The sequence below is a fragment of the Gigantopelta aegis genome, chromosome 14 (assembly GCF_016097555.1).
Source record: "Gigantopelta aegis isolate Gae_Host chromosome 14, Gae_host_genome, whole genome shotgun sequence".
Taxonomy (NCBI): Eukaryota; Metazoa; Mollusca; class Gastropoda; order Neomphalida; family Peltospiridae; genus Gigantopelta; species Gigantopelta aegis.
The window spans coordinates 29,867,027-29,889,439 of NC_054712.1; the positions used below are offsets into that span (position 1 = coordinate 29,867,027).

General features: G+C 34.7%; 1 protein-coding gene across 1 annotated transcript; it reads right to left on the reverse strand.

The window, feature by feature from the left end:
- Nucleotides 1-3,032: 3,032 nt before the first annotated feature.
- Nucleotides 3,033-19,235, reverse strand: LOC121388933 (mitochondrial import inner membrane translocase subunit Tim21-like). Its single transcript, XM_041520481.1, has 6 exons — nucleotides 18,836-19,235; nucleotides 16,197-16,259; nucleotides 12,149-12,246; nucleotides 6,095-6,168; nucleotides 5,409-5,508; nucleotides 3,033-3,520 (listed from the first exon to the last, which is right to left on the reverse strand). Exons 1-6 carry the CDS (start codon nucleotides 19,212-19,214, stop codon nucleotides 3,431-3,433), a joined length of 804 nt encoding a protein of 267 aa, XP_041376415.1. The 5' UTR covers nucleotides 19,215-19,235; the 3' UTR covers nucleotides 3,033-3,430.
- Between the last annotated feature and the right edge of the window lie 3,178 nt (nucleotides 19,236-22,413).

Consider the following 22,413-nt stretch of genomic DNA (forward strand, 5'->3'; position numbering starts at 1 on the left):
AATAATTCAAAATTGCCCCATTAAAAATTAATTATCTGTCCCACACTCGACCACTGGCCATGCCAGAGACTGGGTGGGAGAGATGTGCCTGAACCTTATTTGGATAGAGGCACGTTAATAGAGTTTACGCTACGCTACGCATTTAACACTTTCCTGCTCCCCGTTTTACTACCTCTTTTAACATTAGTTTTTAATGTGTTTATATCATTTTTTTTAAAAAGCAAATATTGTTGTAAATGTGTTTTATTATTAATTATTGTGTTATATGTTTTTAAATATAATTTGAAGCTCGGTCTTTTAACCTAGGGGATTATTATTTTTTTATTTTTTTATTTTTAATATACTTTAATAATACATTGTATATGGGGGTGGATGTTTTTAATTAAATAAATGTTCTCGGGTGTTTTTATTCAGTCTACCCGTGGTTGGGGCGGAGTAGGTCCGGGGCGTCTCGTCTCCTTTTTGGGGTCGGGTTCTTCTCTTGGGGTGGGTTCTTCACTTTTGTCTTGGCCCGAAGGCATACTTTTGGATCAGTCCAGGGTATATAATCTTTTTCACTCTTAATCTTTTTAAGGGCATATTTATTGTTTAATTTTTCATTTTTCATTTACCTGTTTGGAAATGCCCAGTCAAAAACAAGCGTCACACTAAAGTAATTAAAATTAATTTTTATTTAAATACCATAGGTTATTTCAACGACGCATCAAAATCCCCCCCTATGCCTTTTATAAATAATTCAAAATTGCCCCATTAAAAATTAATTATCTGTCCCACACTCGACCACTGGCCATGCCAGAGACTGGGTGTGGGAGAGACGTGCCTGAACCTTAATTGGATAGAGGCACGTTAATAGAGTTTACGCTACGCTACGCAGTTTCATCTGACTGGGGTGTTTGAGAACGACCCGCTGGGCATCTTCATAATGACATCGAAGACAAAATGAAATCCCTTAATAAACGTGTTGCTAACAATAGGATCACAAGGCCGTAGCTAGCGGGGAAATCCCCCCCCCCCACCCCCACCCACCCAAAATTTTTTTAATAATAATAAAAAAAAAAAAAAAAAAAAATAAGAGATAAAAATAGAAACTTAAAGAAAATCCTCTTATTAACCGTTTTAGGTATGCTCGTTCGTTCCAAGAATACTTTGGCCCCCCCACCCCATATATTTATATCATATGTTCAATGGCTTGTAAATATAAAATAGACAAATGATTAAAACATAAATATAAAACATGAAATAAAGCTTTACTTAGACAGAAATATTCAGTCTAAGTTAACTCTACTATGACAATACATCGACGCCTGAAGTAGTCATTAAATGAATGGTGAAAACAAACTTTTGGTTGAATGAATTCCAGTCAAACCAATACTTTTAACTTCCAACCCAGAGCGAGTTCTTAAGGCCACTACACCCTCCTCTCTCACTAACCAACTAACAACTAACCCACTGTCCTGGTCAGACAACCCAGATACCTGAGGTGTGTGTCCAGGACAGCGAACTGGAACCTTAATTGGATATAAGCATAAAAATAAATTGGAATGAATATGGGGGAAGTAACATGTATATCTCGCCTTTCTTACAACTGACAAATGAAGACAACACAGAGATTGTAAATTTTGTATTAAAGTAAATCTTGCAAGTAAAAACAAACAGTCAGTTGATATAAAACTCATGCCCACTCAGGTATACTATACACACAACAACCTGTACATAATTTAGGAAACCTGGCTATAATACAGTACCACCTGGATTCATGTGTAGTCTGAAGTATGTTTCTCTTAACATACATGTAACAGAATGTATTTAGTCATTTTACATTATGTTTGTAAAATGGGAAATAACTTCAGGCAATTAATATTGGCTAAAACGTATATAGTAGGAGATGTTAATTTTTTGATGGCATGTCATTCAATATAGTGTGTATTAGCCAGAGTACTCTGACTGTAGAGTGCTAGACGGACATTTGGACAGATATTCAGCCCTTGCAGCCAAGCTATGTAATTTTCTGGCAGTCGATGCCCACCACACGGTAGTCACAGAATCCCGCTCTAATACCACAACAATCCTATGTTTGACGTCAAATACCTTTACGTAGATAATTTTCGAGTTACTTCGGAACATTCCGTCGCAAGAATTACAAAGCTTGCTGACCTATATCGTATTAAGTGACATGATCGTCCACTGGGTGATTCCGCCTTAAACAAAGTTACAGGGACCGTTTCATACCAAGCGACGTTACAACATGGAAGAGTTGGCTAATGCCGTTTTGGATGAACTTGGATTTAATTACATCATTAAACCAAAACAATTACAGATTATTGATCCCATTTTGAATTTTAAAGATACATTTAGGGTATTATTGACAGGATACGGCAAAAGTATGTGCTACGTATTGCCTCCTCTTATGAAAGATAAAGTCAATAGTAATTAATTAAATTATTTAATTTAGTTGTATCGGTCCAAATGTCCATCTAGCCCTCTGCAGTTAGAGTACTCGGGCTGTGTGTTTATGTGCAAGTTGTTTAACAACCACAATTCGTTTTCTAATTTTAATATACATTTGAAAGTCTGACATTTTTAACAAATTGTTCATTCACTTCTAAATTTTATACGGATTTAAAAGATAACGGCTCACATAGACATAAACATGCTTGTGTTTTGGAGCCACCAGTTTATTACAGTAATGATGGGTGCGAAAAGACACAAAAAAATTCTACTGTATTAATTAGTTCTTAAATTCTTGGTAATGACTTCTACAAGATCTGATATTTCAAACTCGCTTAAAGAATTCCAAATTTAAAATTTTACTATCAAGTTAATTATATATTACTGCTCTTGCATACACATAATTATATAATTTGTCAAAATGATAGTCAACATATCTACCAAGTTATATGCTTGTATCACAACGTTTCTCATTCCAGCCAGTGCACCACGACTGGTATACCAAAAAGGCTGTGATATGTGCTATCTTGTCTGTGGGATGGTGCATAATTAAATTATAAAAGATCCTATGCTACTAATGGAAATATGCAGCAGGTTTCCTCTCTAAGATTATGTCAGAATGACCAAATGTTTAAAATCCAATAGCCGATGATTAATAAATCAATGTGCTCTAGTGGTGTTGCTAAATAAAACAAACTTTAATTTAACTTTGCATTACTATGTGTTCAATTATTGTTTTTCTGTGCCGTACAGACCCACTAATTCACGTTCATGAGATAAAGGGCATGACCTAGAAAAACCATATGGAGTTGACAGTTATTCATGTACAATGTTAGCTGTATATCTCCAAATATCCTATCAAATTCAGTCATCAGTTACCAATACAGGTTATTCTTTATATGATAAACTGTTAACCCACCCCCAGCCCCCAGGTCCCGCTGCCTACTAATACATGTCCATTTTGTACAACTGACACACAGTATCACGTGTTGTCCACTACAAGCACGGATCTTCGTGGGTATCCGTCCAGATCAACCACGATGTATCGATACTCGTATTTACCACTCTCATTCTGCAAACACAAATATAGATATTGACAGAGATTATATATTAACACAGGCTGGTATTGGTAATATGTTTATACATGTATTTTAACACACATAAACTAAAAATAAATTTTAAAAGTACCTTTCACAATTCTGCTCATAGTGGTACAAATTTTTTGTATTTAAGCTTAAATGCAACAAAACCACCTTGGAGAAGATGAAGTTTTAACTCAAATTAGGCCTAGGTCTTAAATGGAGAAGTTACAAAATATTTCTACTATAACAAAGGAGAAAGGTGAAAGATAGGATAACAATGGCCTATCAATGGAGTACATAATATCATAATATCATTCAGTCACAATCTTACTTGTATGCAAAACATGTTTCAATATTTGACATCATCAAATGAGGGGAGGGGGTTGTTATTAATTTGACTTTCATCTGAGGAGTGACAAAGCACACATGTATTCTAGCAACACCAGTTTCACTGGTGAGGAGAGGGGAGTGCTTTCGACGTCTATGACATATCTGTCATGGTAGAGTTATCTTAATAGATACATAATGTTTATTTTGTGTGCAATTACTGCTTTTGTCTAAGAATTTTTTATGAAGCCAGCACATTACAATTTTCATATTACAGTCTTATTTAATGATGCATATATTATGTTAAATATCAATTTCTACATGTAGCAATGGGCTGGGGGGTAGGGGGAGGGGTATGCACAATTAAATTTAAAGATCGTGAAATATATTTGCAGCTATAAACAGGGCTAGCTCTGCCACTCGATAAATTCGCCAATTGCAAATTTTAGGAACAACTGACAATTTTTATTTTAATTTGGCAAAAATAATTTGTGTAATAATTTATATTTTGTTGGAAAATAGCGCTAGGTTTTGCTTTTTTTTAAGACAATTTGGCGACATTTTCTGATCACCCAGAGCTAGCCCTGATAAAATGCACTTTTAATTCTAGTATTTTAAAAATCTGTCATTATAAACTTTCCTCTATTTTTAACAGTAAATGTGCTGTAACCTAGGAGAGATTCACGTTAATAAATATTATCAAAAATAGGGACTAAAAACTTTTAACATTTCTGTAATTCATGATTTTAGGGGGAAGGGAACAAGAGTCACACCAGTTGCAATCAGTGCCGTTGATAGGTTTTGAGTATTTATACTGTTTTAAAAAAAAAAGAAAAAAAAAAGGAAAAAAAAATTCTAGTAATGGAGCAGGTTCGATCCTAGTGCCCAAACACCACAAACGAAAGCTTTACTCTGGCTCTACCCACTGAGATAAATCCTATCCCCTCCTTATGGGATCCAATCGAATTACAATTAGCTTCACTATTACATGTGGATCTAACAGCAGCCTGTTGGAGCTCATGTCCAGTTGACCTTTCAATCGACCACTCAAAACCTTACTTGCAAAATCATGCCAGTGATTTGAAAAGAATTTGAAAACATTCGGGATTATGCAGAGGGTATACGAAATGATTCAGGTGAATTACAAAACATGCCAGAAACTAATTTCAATATAACATTTGTTTCAAGACGAAAAAAAAAAAAAGTGATGTATAGCCATAAAATCTGTTTATACTAGTATACAATCCAGAGTTTATTACTGCACTTTTCCCCCTGTTTTTTCCATGTTGAAATAGACCAACAAGTTCGCCTATTGCATAAATAGTCTCGCCCGATATTTTTAGAATTTGTATGCTCCCGAATAACGCTATAAAAGGCGAAGTGTAATTGGTCGATATTTAAACTGTTATTTATAGATGAAATGTCACCTGGACATGGGAGTCCATGCAATGTTGTTAGATCTACTGGTGAGACCAGTAGAGCTAATTTTAATCAGATTGTATGGGATCATTCTAGGACAGCACTAAGATAAAAAAAAATGTCAGTAATTACCTGTTTGACCTCCAAGTTGACAGTTCCCTTAGCATAAGGTCCTTCGATGTAAAACCTAATCCTCATGTACTTGACTCCATTCTCAATGTACTCTTGATGACTGCAAAATTAATATGAAAAATATGTAAATATATGCAAGTTAATGTTTAAGATGTTTATTATACAGCAGCAAATTACACTGTCACAATTGGTCAAATTTTAGAAACCAAATGCTCAAATATTTTAAATGCTATTTATGTGATGAAATGTAAATGCATGCAATGTTAAAGACGGTACATGTGAAATCTTGTTGGACCTGTATTTTATGTACACATTTGTGCATGTCAAAGATAAATGAACACCCTCAAAACAGTGGTGCTGGGAGGTGAGACTTGAGGTGTATGCCCCCCCCCTGATCCACTCACATTACGGAGAGCATGGCCATTGCTTACAAAACTTTTACGAACTATACTCAATGACGTCATATGCATACACCTTGTATGGTGTTGCCATGACATTAAAAATATCAAATTGTATTGGAAGCATGAGTTTTTATTATGTATCCTTTAATTATTTTTTTGGCAGAAAGTCAATGAACGTTTAAAATATTTCAGTAATATAATTTTATATTATTTTAAATTTATCATTAAAAACCTTTGAAGGTTTTTTTTCTCAAAGTAGATGAAATGCTGAATAAAATATGTTACCTCACGTATCTGCGTCTTCCACGGCGAGTCGTTTCTCCATATCCCTTCATAGGCTCTCCCAACATTGACTTGAGCTGAAATAGTAAAACTAGTATGTTAAAAATTCAATCATCGGCTATTGTATGTCAAACATTTGGTAATTCTGACACAGTCATCAGAGGAAACTGCTACATTTTACCCAATGCAGCAAGGGATCTTTTATATTTACTTTCCCAAAGACAGGAAAGCACATACCACGGCCTTTGACCAGTTGTGGTGCACTGGTGGGAACGATAAAAACCCAATCAGTTGACTGGATCCACTGATATCAGGCCTTGACCGTAGGTTATAGGCTATAAAATCTAGTAGCCCTCAGCAAAAATTGGTAGCCAAATAACTGAGAGAGAAAAGCAAATTCATTTATTTTTATTTAAACATGTTGTTTTAGGGTGGATTTTTGTAAATCATTTAACATAATAATAGATATTAATTTTGTAAACAATTATCTGACAATTTGCATAGGTAGCCTAGAAGAAAATAAACCGCGATTGAGTTATGGTTTAATTTAGACTTCAGCTGACAGCAAATAGTCTTGATCATACAAGTGATAAGTAGGCGTCAAAACAACGGCCCGTGTTGTTCATTGTCATAATAGACTTCTTTCTCATTCCACTGCGCATGTGCCCGTTGCGGAGTTACTCGAGGACGCAAACCACGAGATCTCGCCAAAATAGACCTATCTGCAAATTGGGGGGCAAAAGCAATGGGAGGCCACGACCATTGTTCAATTATTAACTGTTCCAATTGCATATTTCCGGGAAATTCGTTATCCTTCCATCAATATCCAGCCAATGGATATCGGAAACGTTTGTGGGTAATCATTTCACGTAGAAAATGATTTTAATGTTACTCTAAGTACGAGGGTTTGTTCGGCACATTTTGTAGGAGGGAAACCAGTGAACGCATAAGGGACCAAAACCTTACCGGTTCTGTACAGGACGTTCCTACACAGGGCGGTCTAGTATACTTAGATATGGTGGAAAACACATTAACAGTAAAGAAAATAAATATATATTTTGTATATAAAGAAAATATATGTATATTTCGGATTATACTAAAAAAAAATATATATATATAACGAGTGCGTGTGTAAATATATAAAAAATACATGTAGTCAGGACAGCTCTGTACAGAACGTTCCTATACAGGGCGGTCTAGTATTCTCTACTTAGATATGGTAGTAAACAGTAAATAAAATAAAATAAATATATATTTTGTATATATAGAAAATATATGTATATTTCGGACAATACTCAATTGTATTATACAAAATATATTTATTTTCTTTACTGTTAATGTGTTTTCCACCATATCTAAGTATATAAAATACTAGACGGACCTGTGTAGGAACGTCCTGTACAGAGCCGTCATCACTCTATATATATTTATATATCATTATTATTATTTAAGGAGTGTCTGTTATTTCTTTTACGTTCATCGGGGTATGAACAAAATAAATCATCCGTAAACTGTGTGAATCGGCGAAGCCGTTCTCACATAAGTTTGCGGATGATTTTTTTATTCATACCTTGGATGTGTAACTAGTATGTATAACAAACACACTTCAACAAGTATGGCAAAATTACCAAACAAGAATTCTGCAAGTTTAAATGACTTGCCTACCATAATCTGGTACGGTGTATAATAAAAAAAAAAAAAAAAAAAAAAAAAAAAAATCTTTATGATGACAGAACTTTCATGATCAATTTCCCTGTATTTACTAATTATAAAGTAATAATATATTATTATAATAATAATTATAAATTAAAAACTTTAAAATTATTTTATTGTCCCCAGCTCATTTTGACGATGCCAGGGTTGGGGTGCCCTTATTCATCGGCTCACAGAAGATGAATTAAATTATACACGCCAAATACTTGGAGTACATACACATTGCTGATAATGCTGATTATAGTAATAGTAGTAATACTTATACAAATAATGTAGAAGATGATATATTTAATATTAATGCATATGTATATGTAGATAGTAATATTAATAACAAATTATAAATGGCTAGTTAATAGAAATATATTTAAATAGGCTGGTTGATGTAATGGGGACATAAAACAGATATAAGTTTAGAAAGAAGGACTGTTAACAAGAAAAGCTGTAGTAGTATAATTAAGGTGATAAGTGATAATGTCAAAATTCACGTCAAGCGCTTGCTTCCATCAAATAACTTTCTTGACTGAAAAGTCGTTTTCATGGTGCCCAGATTGTATTATACTCTTCATATCTACAGTTTTTTAAAATAATATATTTTTCTATTTCGTAATTATTTTGCAAAATGTTTTGAGCACCTAGCTATTATATTTATTTATTTTTTTTCTATTTTTGTCTTGTATACATAATATTTAATATTTATTAACGGCTAGTTTATAAATATGTCTTTTGTATCACCTATTTGTCCAAATAAAATAATTATTTTATTTTATTTTATTCGAATTCCTTTTTTGTTTAAAATCCAATTTACAACAGCATGCCACAGATCAGTCACTTTATTATAATAGTAAAATAAATGTGTTAATGTTTCTGGTGAACATACATTCGTTAGTATCTATGTATTTAATTTTATGTGAAAAAAAGTATTAGTTGTTAGTACCTGGGCCCCGTTCCACAAAGTAATCTTAGCACTAAGATCACCGTAAGTACATAACTATTCTACGCACTTAAGGTGATCGTAGCACTAAGATCGCTTCCTGGAACGGGGCCCAGGTGTATAATTCTGTATTGAAACCATATCAAAGTTGTATCTTTGACACTTATAAAAGGCAATTTATAATAGTTTCCCCATTCTTTTGAGTCAAAAGCAAAACCTTGGTTTCTACATCTTATTTGTGATGTTTGTGTAATAAAGTGATTTAATAGTTTATACAGGTCTTTAATACCTGTTTGACTTTTAAGTATAATATTACATTTCTAAGGAAATACAGGATTAGTTAACAATGTAAAGTGGCCATTTCTAACATTGTCTGCTTTATTTATTAATGTCTGTTTATAAGCAATGAATATTCTAAAAAGTGTGAGTTTACGTTATATATATTTTTTAATTTCTCAAATGTAAAGAAATGTTCATCTTAATCAAGAAGATCATTTATAAATATTATTCCCTTTTCTAAATAATTTTTATAACAATGGTTTTGTATTTATTGTTATATTGCTGTTATACCAGATATTTGAGCGTAAGTTTTTTTCCAAAAAAAAATTTGTTGAATTAACTCCCAACTGTATAAAACATCTTTCCAAAACATGTTTTTTAATTTCTTTCTTTTTATATTCAAGTAATAATCTCCATTTATTACAAGGTCTCTATTGGATAAGTTAGTAGTAGATTCAAACAGTTTAGTCCATTTTGGGTTACCTAAAAATAGTCTCCTAAGCCATGATCATTTTAAAGCCATCATGAAATTATATATATTTAACATTTGTAATCCACCATCTTTGAATTCTTGAGCTAATAAGACTCGTTTTATTTTATTGGATTTATTTTGCCAAATGAATTTATGAAATAATCTATTCAAATTGTCAACAACTTTTTTGGATGGGTTTGGTAGTTCAGTTGCAGGTAGTATAGATACGTAATTTTAGGTATTATTAGTGATTTTAATACTGTTATTCTTCCTAAGACAGTTAACTTCCCTATTAACCATACATGTTGTTTTATCAATAGTTTAATTTCATTAAATTTTGTGGGGTAATTCACTTTAACAATTAATTGTAAATTTACTGTAAATGTTATTCTGAGCATCTTAAATTCTGTTGTATTCCATTCCAATTTCCATCTTGAATGGTGATAAACGTCTTTTGAGTATTTTTACTGCTATTCAAATAGCTTTTGATTTTGTATAATATATTTTAATCCAGATACTGTGGCATAATATTCTAATATTGTTAAGTATTAAACAGAGATCCAGTATAAAAGTTGTATTGTCTGCGTATTGGGATATTAAATATTGTTCACCATCGATTGTTATTCCATTTATGTTGTCGTTATTTTTTTATTAATATAGCTAGAATTTCAGCACAAATAATAAAAATATATGGGGAAAATGGATCACTTTGTCTACATCCTCTTTCTAATTTAAATGTTTCTGACAGAAAGCCATTTTGAATTGCTCTCGCCATTGAATTATTATATAGAGTTTTAATCCAGTTTTTAATTGAGGTTTTGAATAAATTAGAAACTTATTTAACAACAAATTTTGTTTTTAATTATGAGATAAACATCATCTGACAGATTGGAGGTAATTTATCATGCATTTAACATCGCTAAACAACCTTCCAACCCGAGCACGTTAGCATGCGGTGTTTTAAGTGTACATTTAGCCGTGTTAAATGCATGATAAACTACCTCCAATCTGACGTGAGATGATGTTTACCGTCATTCTACTATGGCTAAAAACACGTTCAATGTTGGAACTATTTTTAATCCGTGAAAAAAAATGTAGTGAATTGGCTAGACATGGCCATCTTTGTTGGGTTTGGGTCAGCCTTTAAACGCTAACGGTCTGTTGACAATTAAATCACAACATACGACTGTAGAACTTTGAACACATTTAATCAATGGTTATAAAGAAAAATTCATGAACCAGAATAAATAAATAAATATATGTAGAGTTACAAACTATTTTCTGTCACGGTCAGCTGATGTTTATCTCCTATAATTTGATCGTCTGCAACTGTTCTGCACACGCTACATTAGGTCAACAACAGTCACTTTTTGCACCCTTGTTTTGGCTTCGTACACAATAAATAAAACATATCCAACGGTAATTTTTTGATATGATATATATGACAAAAGGTACTTTTTATTTATTTCATCTTTTAAAACTTAAACTTAATATTTTGTCAAAAATAAAGACCCGTAAACAGTGTTGTCTGCTTGTTATTGAAATATGACATGGGTTAAGGTTAGTAGACCAGTTTTTATTTTAATGTGGTGAAGCATTGTAATAATATAGCTAATTTTGAATTGAATGATGTCAGTATTCAAATGACGTCACTTTGCATCTCCTTACAATAACCAAAATTGGGTACATGACGTTTCCATTTTAAGAATGCTGGAAAATTCCAATGCAAAATTGGTTGAAATGTTTTTGTTTGAACATTACTAATGCACCTGAATGTGTTTGAAGAAAATCTTGTGATTAAAAAATTGTACCTTTTATGAAATATGGATCTCAAGTGAAATTACGGTAAGATATGCTATATTTATTATGTACGAAGCCAAAACAAAGGTGCGAAAAGTGACTGTCGTCGACCTTAGTTACTGTTTAGTCTTGTAAAAAATACAATAAGTGCGCTAACTTTCTTTCTGTTCTTCGCTTGTTCCGTTGTGTTGCCCGCCGATGGGTTCCATGTCATCATCGAACCATTCAGGATTTATTTATTTCTGGATTGAAAATATCCACCAGTGTTCCGATGTCAAACGTAGCTGTCATCTTGGATTCTCTGTTGATAAGCACCTATTCATATTCCTACGCGAGTAAAGCGGCCTAATTAAATCAGATGTGGTTATCGTAAATTTAACACCTCTAATTTAAGGTGTGTAGCCAATCAGAATTGAGTATTTTCCAAAGTCATGGTAGAATATAATTAATATTCATTGATATAAACACCCAAAGGTGCAGCTATAACCCTAGTTTTAAGTATGACCCAAGTTTCATTGCCCTGTTTTGAGTGATCAATGGATTAAATTTTTAATTCCAAATTATAGACAAATGCAAAAGTTGTTATCACTATAAAAGCAAGATCTTCATCCAGGTGAGACAAGAACCTGACATGAAAAGCACACAAATTATGGAACTAAAACACACAATCACATAAATCAGCTGAATTGTGCAACTTATAACAAAACAGTTCATGAAAGATCTTCATCCAGGTGAGACAAGAACCTGACATGAAAAGCACACAAGTTATGGAACTAAAACACACAATCACATAAATCAGCTGAATTGTGCAACTTATAACAAAACAGTTCATGAAAACAGAAGAGTGGAATGTGAAATAAACCTGATCATTTTTCTCACACATCTTCAAAGCTTTTCCGTACAAGCCGCTAGGACTCTGCGAGGAGAACAGCTCTCGCCCAATTGCAAAGAACATCACAGCTGAAACAGAAACAAAACTCAGTCCAGCCAAAACAACAACAACAACGTACAGTGTATAGTGGGGCTCTGGTCAGTTAAAAGTTAAAATTTGTTTTGTTTACCAACACCACTAGAGCACTTTGATTTATTAATCAGCAGCTATTGGATGCCAAACATTTGTTAATTTTCACATATAAATGCAGTCTTAGAGAGGAAACCTGGTACATTTTTCCATTAGTAGCAAGGGATCTTTTATATTCACCATCCCACAAACTGGATAGCACATACCGCAACCTTTGAAATGTCTCTGGTCAAACCAAAGTTCCAAAATTGATGCACTGATGCTTGACGTTTTTTGGTTGGGGAGCATATATATATATTTTTTTATGTCCTCCTCGTCTCCTCATTTGGATTCAAAATATTATGGTGCATCACAATATTATTAGTTGAGGCAACACAGCATTATTCCTGGTATACATGACACTGTTGTAGCTATCGCAGGAAATTTGAAAAACAAGGAGCATAGGGTCAAAATTGACGTGCGCGCACCAGAAACCAGCAATACATTTTGTATGGCCCAATAATGACATGCACAAATTATTAACATACAAATTAAACCACAAGCAGCGATGGTTTAAGTGAGGGCAGGGAACAATGTTAATGGTGGCACCAACAGCAATTGCTACAGCTGCCATATAAAATTCTCTATGTTAGCAGCTTTACCAATGATATAGATTTTTGCTGCTGGATAAAAACTATTGCCATCCATTGCAAACGATACTGGTATAAATTGTTGTAGGCTGCTTAAAATTGTCATATGTGAGCATTTTGCCAATGGCAAAAACATTTCAAAATTGTCATAGCTAACAAATTATTTTTGAGCTCTGGAATGTGAGGGGATATATATGTGTCAGTTAAGTCAACTATATAAATATATTGGGGTTTTGGGTTTTTTTTTTTGTGGGGTGTTGTTTTGTTTTATATAGTTTATTTCTTGAAGTAATAATTTTAGAATTCTTTCATTATTTTGCCAATTCAAAATCTATTTCTTTGTCTATATATACATCTACTATACACAGTCAACACATAGATTTTTACAGGACAATGATAAAATAAGAATAATTAAGACTTTCAAACAACCAATACAAAACTAATTAATTCGATATGTCTTTTATAAGTTGGACAAAGCTTAGTAGTGAAGAGCATGCCTTACATGTGTGGCTGAGTGCATAAAGCACCCCGATACAACACTACGCAAGTTCAATCTAGATTATATATTGTTCAATCAATGATGGCAATATATATGATATGGAGAGTTGGCAACAAATGTCTTTCTCTCTTCCACATATTCTCTCTCTTTCACCCCAGTCACACTGATAAGATCACACACATACATACACACACACGCACACACCTGACCAATACTGGCAGACCATTACTGTCCCGAGTACCTTAAGAACAGTGACAGTGTTTACCATATATTAATGTCCAAGTGTCTTGGAGGAATTTCCCAAGTACCTTAAGAACAGTGACAGTGTTTACCATATATTAATGTCCCAAGTGTCTTGGAGGAATTTCCCAAGTACCTTAAGAACAGTGACAGTGTTTACCATATATTAATGTCCCAAGTGTCTTGGAGGAATTTCCCAAGTACCTTAAGAACAGTGACAGTGTTTACCATATACTAATGTCGCAAGTGTCAATCTAGGATTCCCAATACTATAAGAACAATCAATGTTTACCATATATATGAGTGTCTTGGAGGAATTTCCCAAGTACCTTAACAAATGACAGTGTTTACCATATATTAATGTCCCAAGTATTGGAGGAATCTCCCAAGTTTAAGAACAGTGACAGTGTTTAATATATTAACAGTGTCATGGAGGAATTTCCCAAGTACTTTAAGAACACAGTGTTTACCATATATTAATGTCCAGTGTCTTGGAGGAATGTCCCGAGTACCTTAAGAACAGTGACAGTGTTTACCATATATTAATGTCCCAAGTGTCTTGGAGGAATTTCCCAAGTACCTTAAGAACAGTGACAGTGTTTACCATATATTAATGTCCCAAGTGTCTTGGAGGAATTTCCCAAGTACCTTAAGAACAGTGACAGTGTTTACCATATATTAATGTCCCAAGTGTCTTGGAGGAATTTCCCAAGTACTTTAAGAACAGTGACAGTGTTTACCATATATTAATGTCCCAAGTGTCTTGGAGGAATTTCCCAAGTACCTTAAGAACAGTGACAGTGTTTACCATATATTAATGTCCCAAGTGTCTTGGAGGAATTTCCCAAGTACCTTAAGAACAGTGACAGTGTTTACCATATATTAATGTCCCAAGTGTCTTGGAGGAATTTCCCAAGTACCGTAAGTCTAAATAAAGAGCAATGTACCTGACGCCCTATAATGGTGTTTATGCATGTTTAGTATAATAAAACATGATTATGCTGGGCTACTTTCGTTGAATCCCTCACACATCCACTAGATCATAGAACTGATCGCCTCTTAAAATCTGCAGCCACCACAAAACCTGCTGTTACCAAAAACACAGCAAGGGATTTCTTAAAATTTATATCAACTTTTCCATACATAGAACAGTATATACGATGGACTTTGATGTACCAATTGTTGGACATTGGCTGGGAATAGCAGGAAGGAGGGAAATGTTTTATTTAACAATGCACTCAACACATTTTATTTATGGTTATATGGCGTCAGACATATGGCTAAGGACCACACAGATATTGAGAGAGGAAACCCGCTGTCGTTACTTCATGGGCTACTCTTTTTGCTTAGCAGCAAGGGATCTTTTATATGCACCATCCCATAGACAGGATAGCACATACCACAGCCTTTGGTGTACCAGTCATGGGCTCGGAATAGAAAAACAAGTCAAAGTGACTAGAGGTCGATCGATCCTGCAACTCGTATTGCATCACAGGTGAGTGACAGTCAGTTAAGTGTTCACTTGAGATGCTTACATTGCAGGATCAAACCACCTTGGTGGATCCATTCAACTGATTAGGTGTTTTCTCATTCCAACCAGTGCACCACAACTGGATAAAGGTCATGGTATGTGCTTTCCTGTCTGGGGGAAAGTCCATATAAAAGATCCCTTGCTACATTAGCGACAATAGCGTGTGTCCTCTGATTACGTGTCAGAATTACCAAATGTTTGACATCCAATAGCCGATGATTAAATTAATTAATGTGCTCCAGTGGTGTCGTTAAACAAAACAAACTTTAACTTTAAATCAGGTGATGGACCTACCACCGAACTTCATCCATTAAAATAATAAGAACAATATTATAATATGATAATCTTTAATAATAATAATAATCATCATAATAATAATTATTAATAACCGTATTTACCTCCCCATAAGCATTAATATAAAAAGAAAAAAGTTTATTTTGTTTAATGACACCACTTGAGCACATTGATTTATAAATCATCAGCTATTGGATGTCAAACATTTGGTTATTCTGGCATATTAGTCTTAGAGAGGAAACACGCTATATTTTTCCATTAGTAATGATGGGGTAATATATGCACTTTCCCATAGACAGGGCAGCACATACCACGTACGGCCTTTGATATACCAGCCCTGGTGCATGTATCCCTACTGGCCAGAATGACAAATAGCTGAAAGGGCTCACCAATGGGGATCGATTCTTGATTGACTGTGCATCAAACTGGCACTTTACCAATGGGTTATGTCCCACACTTACTAGTACTACAACTACTACTACCCATCACCCTAAAACACCCCCCCACCCCACCCCCACCACACACACAACCACCACCACTTCTCAGCTTCCGACGCATATGAATTGAAACTTAACAAGAGCGTTAGTACGATTTCGCACACTTACTACTACTACTACTTCTAATAATACCTTTGTTTACCACCATCATCAGCATTAATAACTTGTTAATAAATGTGTAACATAATGATTATTATACCTGTAACACCGACCCCAATAATTATGACACCAGTGTACGTGGCATCTTTACCAGCTTCCTTCACTGAAAAGAAAAAAAACACCTAAATATTATTTAAATTAAAAATTGTATTGTGGTCCTTTGTCAAAGTTGAAACTATTCATTATTTTCTCACTTTCAAAAATTGCCGTGGGAGACAAATTCTAAAGGAAACATTAATAACGTTTTTGCTGGGAACCGCCATATATAGCAACTTTGACATAGCATCTTTAATGTACATGTATATCATAAGCTCAACCAAATGTGGTTCAATCACGAAGTATAGGCTTAATATTTAAGCATGTAACTTTTGGTTTCTTCCTATAATACACCATTCTTCAATTTTCTTTAGAATATATTTACAATCTAGATCACATACTTGTAAACATTCAGAATGTAAATTTACAATGTATGGTGTCAAGCTAGTGAAAACAAAGTAATGTGACTGCCAAATTCTCATGTAAGAGATTACATAATGTGTCAAAAAATGTGCGTTTAAAAATATGGTTTAAACTTTGCTTTCTGCATCTTGTTGTTTCCAAACTGTTTGACAAAAATACCTGTAAACTGTACACATATATTACATGTCCTCTATATTCTAGTATATCCTATATTGTAGTATATCTAGTATATCATACACGTATATTACATTTACTCTATATTCTAGTATATCATATAGAAACTGACCCACTTTGTTTTGAATAGGAAGGAAATGTTTTATTTAACGACAAACTCAAAACATTTTATTTACAGTTATATGGTGTCGGACATAAGGACCACACAGATATTGAGAGGAAACCCACTGTTGCCACTTCATGGGCTACTCTTTTTCGATTAGCATTACGGGATTTTTATATGCACCATCCCACAGACAGGATAGTACATACCACTGCCTTTGTTACAAAAGTTGTGGAGCACTGGCTGGAACAAGAAATAACCCAATGGACCCGCTGATGGGAATCGATCCAAGATTGATCGCGAATCAGACGAGCACTGTACCACTGAGCTATATTTTGAATAGGAATACAGGCGGAAATATTTCATGTAAACTGTTATTGGGTTTGTGCAACAGTTACACAACTTAAAAATGTACACAAACTACTAATCAGTTATGTATTGAACAATACAAACTTCAAGTTCACTAGAACTTGATTCATGTATTTCATAAATGCTTCAAATTAATTTTTGAACACATTTTACTATTGTTCTGGGCCCCATTCATTGAAGCAATCTTATGCTAAGATCACCTTAAGATAGTTATGCACTTGATGTGAACTTAGTACCAAGATTGCTTCATGGAATAAGGCTGTTCTAGATTTACAAACTTTGTACTTTCTAAAACATTTTAGGCACTTAACTGAAAGACTGGTTACCTAAGATTAAAACATCGCGAGAAGACTTTCGATTACATAACATTTTGAAATATTGTCCCCTGTGTGTGTGTCAGATTTTGTCTTATAGCATTTGTAACACACATCAACATGTAAGAAAACATCTCATAAGTGAACTTGAAAATTATTAAAGGGACATTCCTCAGTTTGCTGAAATGTTTAAAACTTTTTAACGATTGTAATAACATATCAAATATATTTTTCTGCATAAAATATTAGTGGCTGTATATTAAACATGTTTCTGGTTGTTCTAATATTTGTACTGGGTTAAATTACATTTGATTTCCTAAAAAAAATCGTACATACAAAATTATTTGAAGACAAAATCCAGTTTGGACTTGTTTCAAATATTAAGACGACCAGAAACATATTGAATATACAGACACTGGTATTCTAAACAAGAAAATATATTTAATATGAAAGTTTAATCGTAAAAATATTTTATTTGTTGGAAACATCTTACAATGCAGCAAACTCAGGAATGTCCCTTTAACAGTTTAAACTAAATGTCCGAGGTGTCAGATTTAGGAAAGTATGTGTGTTTTATACACAGTATTTAGTTGGTTTTCCACACTGAGTATACTCTAGTGCTATTTCCATATGTAAACATGACAGGGCTGAATGATATCCGAGCCTAATGTGACGGTCATGCCCATGGGTCCTATGATGGGATGCAGTGAACTCGCATGGAAACGAACTCGTATGAACGGAAAACTTGTATGAAAAACGAACTCGTATGTAAAAAATAACGGTGAACTCGTATGGGGATGTATGGATATGCAGATATACTTTGATAGTTCTCTTAAATGTGTATTTTGACACTTCTTTTGTATACATGCTTCTTATTTATGTCACCATCAGTCAACTATTTGCGTGTCAACCGCAGTTTGTGCGTCAACGACAGTCACCTATTTTCGTGTCACCCGTATGTTCAATCATGTTTAATTTATTCTGTAATAAGCATCCAATGAATAATAAATAGTGGGCTAGCAGATTTGTCGAACTCTGCATAAAAACTACACACAAGTTCTTGAAGTTGCTATATATAGTATACAGTATTGGATATATCAGTTTGTAATTTCCATACGAGTTCACTGCATTTTCCCCCATACGAGTAAGTCTTCCATACGAGTTCACTTTTGGATTTCCATACGAGTTCACTGCATTTCACCCAATACGAGTAAGTTTTCCATACGAGTTCACCGCAAGCCCCTATGATGGGATGCTTGCCTTTTTCTGCCATGGTCAGATGTGCATAAGGACTTTCTTTAGCTTCGACAATTTCCTTCTTAGCACTTTCTCCAGATGTGCTGCTGGCTTTTTGTTCTGCATATTTCCTTGTGACCTGCCACGAGTCACATCGATGTTTGAGGAAGTCTGAAGTGTTTTTATTTGACTTCAAATAGTTTGAACGTGACGATTGAAATCTTATTTGAGAAAACAAATTATGACAGGAAGAAAGACATCTTGTCAAAAGACATGAACGAAATATACTCAGACTAGAAGATCTGTATTGTGTGTAATTAAGTAACAGCTTTGATTTGTATGTCGTTTCTAATAAAAATATATTATTGCATTTTCCTAAAACATTTCTGCCAGCTGAACACATTTTCGTGGGGTTTTTTTTGCACCGTTTATTTTATGAGAGTAATCTCCCCCTGAATTATCTAAAGCAAAAATGGTATAAAATCCTTTGCCACAAACCCAGGTTATAATAAATGGTAACGTTATTAGAATATTCGTAAAGATAATAGAATACTCATATTTATGTATACGTTTCTTCAAATAATACCGATGAATGGTAAGACATAAATATAAATAAACACACATACACACACACACACACACACACACACACACACAATGCCATATAACCCCAATCATAATTACATCCTAATATAATCGTGATCTTTGATTACTTTACTGATTTATCAAATCTCCTAGGCTCAAAACACACCAAAACTGGGTCTGGCTCTGGGTCTAGTGTATTTTGACGTCTGCGTCTTTAAATGTTACGTGTTTTCAATATATACGTCTCTATCCATTCAAAACTTTAACATGCTATGACGGGAAATCGTTAGCCCAACTTTAATAGAGCCTCTCCATATACCTTATAAAGGCCTGTAGATAATTTCAGTTGAGATCCAATCCAGTTCTGACTTACGATGAGGCAAGCCGTTGCTACGTGCTGTCTCGACCTGCCCCGACCTGCCCATCCACCCCCCTCCGCCCCGCTCACCTCCCCCCCCCCCACACACACACACCTGGGGGGAACATATTAGTCATACAGAAAGCTACTTGAGTACCGAGTCGCGTACACCAAGTTACGGGCAACCGTGACTTTGGGTGTATGGTGACCCGGTACCGAAGTGGACTCGGGGATATAGGAAGAAGAAAAGCGCGCCAGGCGGTTCCTTCTGTTGTGCGCCCCCAGCACCAATCGACTCAAGCGAGACCAACTAAGCCAGCACAGCCGGACCAGACAGACTCGCCAGGAGTGGACCTAAACCAAGCGGTGTAGGAATCGCCCCCCCCCCCCACCCACCTGTATCACCGCCAACTCCAGCGCCACCAGCGAAGACACTATCTCCACAGAGGAAGAGTGCCGCTGTTGAGATGCAGGCCCGACCAGTCGCCGTTGCAAAGAGGAAGGCAACCGCTCCCCCGAGAGGGCAAGCAGCCAAGCCAGGCCCTCCGACGCAACAGCCGAAACCCGAAGTTGAACAAGCTGAAAATTGATTACTGCAGGCCGGCAAGTTACACCACCGCTTCAGCTTGTGAAACACAACATCGAAGACGTCCGGCAGATCTTCAGTAGTGGCGTAGGAAGGTGCCAAAAAGTGTATGTGGGTGGGGTGGGGGTGGGGGTCACACTTTTATATTTACAAACTTTTACACTATTATACAGCAAATATAAAGCAAAATACATGAAAAGTGGGGGGGGGGGGGGGGGCATACGTGATACATACGTCAGTGTTCAGTACGCCCAAGCCCGAGGCTTACCAACCGTTGCCAGCTAGCCGTGCAGAGGGAGACTTTGCATTTCATACGGTCAAGCTGCAAGAGAGACGCGCTGCGGTGCGTGTCACTGTAAGCCGCCTGGACATGTACCATCAGACCCTGCTGATACCCGATATGGACAACTCGACATTACATCGGATCTTGAAGACCATCGCGGGGATAGACTACATATAATACCTTATATATAATACCTTACTTTAGGCGGATGCCATAAGGTGTTGGCCTCCCAATTTATTTAAGACTATAACGTGATAGTCGTTTTTAAGTATGGGCCACAAGGTGGTGGCCCATTTTAGTCACAGGAGAATATTAAAGGAACAGACCCTAGTTTTAAAATACTACTGCATATGTTTCACTATTAATGCCGTGTATGACCACTGAAATCAAAGATTACTTATATTTTATTCTTTAGATTATCCATTTCCGAAATGTTTCTGGTCCTCCTGGTGTTTGTAGTACCAAAAATTGCAATTTTCCCATATTTTTAAAAAGGCACGTGCGTCTGAGAAGTAGCGGTTTATTGATTCGAGTTCTAGTCTTTTATTATATTAGGGATATTTTCTGTTTTAACATCACACTCTTCTTTCACTCTATTGTAACTTTAGTTACAGGTTTGTAACTTAATTAAACTTAGTGTCGATTTTTTTTACGGGTTAAAATTAGGGTCTGCGCCTTTAAGGACAACCATAGGGTGATGGCTGTCTTGTTTAGGTGATCCGCTTGTTAATTCTCGGAACCGGCGTGACGTCACACGGCCTAGTTACTGATCATCCGGGTCTTTGGGAGGGGGGGGGGTGAAGCAAAGCCTTGGTGATTACTGTTTTACATAGAATAAAATTATCATACTAACTTTTTGAATGCCTTGCATATTGTCATTTATTTTTTGCAGCTAACGCATAGTTGCAGCATGTCTTATGAGTATTATAGCAGCTTGGGTTGTCATATAACAGAAGCGAACAACGGGAATCTGAATTAATACAATCTATATATAAGAATATAATATTTTTTTGATACAATTTTCAGGTAATATTAATTATAAATTTTAACAACTTTGAAATAATAAGATAATTATTAATATTATAATAATTATTCATGTGGGCTACAAAATATATAATTTGTATGTATAATAATAAAATTTGTATGTATGATTCAAGATAATTATTTTTATGATATAATTAAACAATTGCAAAGTTGTTACTTTACAACTTTAAATTACAGTATTATTATTGTCATTCTTATTATATAGATGTAATGGCAACAGTGAAAATGTTCCACTGAATACATTGTTTTATTCTTTTTAAAAAAAACCCGTTTCTTGAAATAATGAAATGATTTTCTTTTTACAGATTGTGAAATTATCTCATGATGTTGGCCTTTCTTACCGGTTGAATGCAGGCGAAAAGAAAATAGCAATAATAAAATATAGCCAACCTCAGACCTTGTCATCTAAGAGGAGTTATATCTCTCTCTAGCTACCCATCACTCCCCTGAGATTAGTTCAAGGAGAATAATATATAGCTCCCTTTGGCATGTGAATATTAATAATATTTTAAATTGCCCCCCATAATCTAAGTTATGGGAGAATTTAATAACTCCCCTCAGTTATTTTCATGTCACGGTGTACAACCTACTAAAATATAGTGTTACCTCATCAAACAAACATACAATGTTTTAATAATAGGGTTTAACATGATATATTTATTAACAAAACACAAAAACTTACCTGAGTAAATAATGCTTTATATATATATATATATATATATATATATATATATATATATATATAT

Excerpts from the sequence above, each read along its gene's own strand:
- LOC121388933 (XM_041520481.1), bottom strand. The coding sequence starts at position 19,214 with ATGTGTTCAGCTGGCAGAAATGTTTTAGGAAAATGCAATAATATATTT. Across the intron at positions 16,260-18,835 it reads TCTGACCATGGCAGAAAAAG|TGAAGGAAGCTGGTAAAGAT; the intron begins GCAAGCATCCCA and ends TTTTCTTTTCAG. Across the intron at positions 6,169-12,148 it reads TGTGTGAGAAAAATGATCAG|CTCAAGTCAATGTTGGGAGA; the intron begins GTTTATTTCACA and ends TTACTATTTCAG.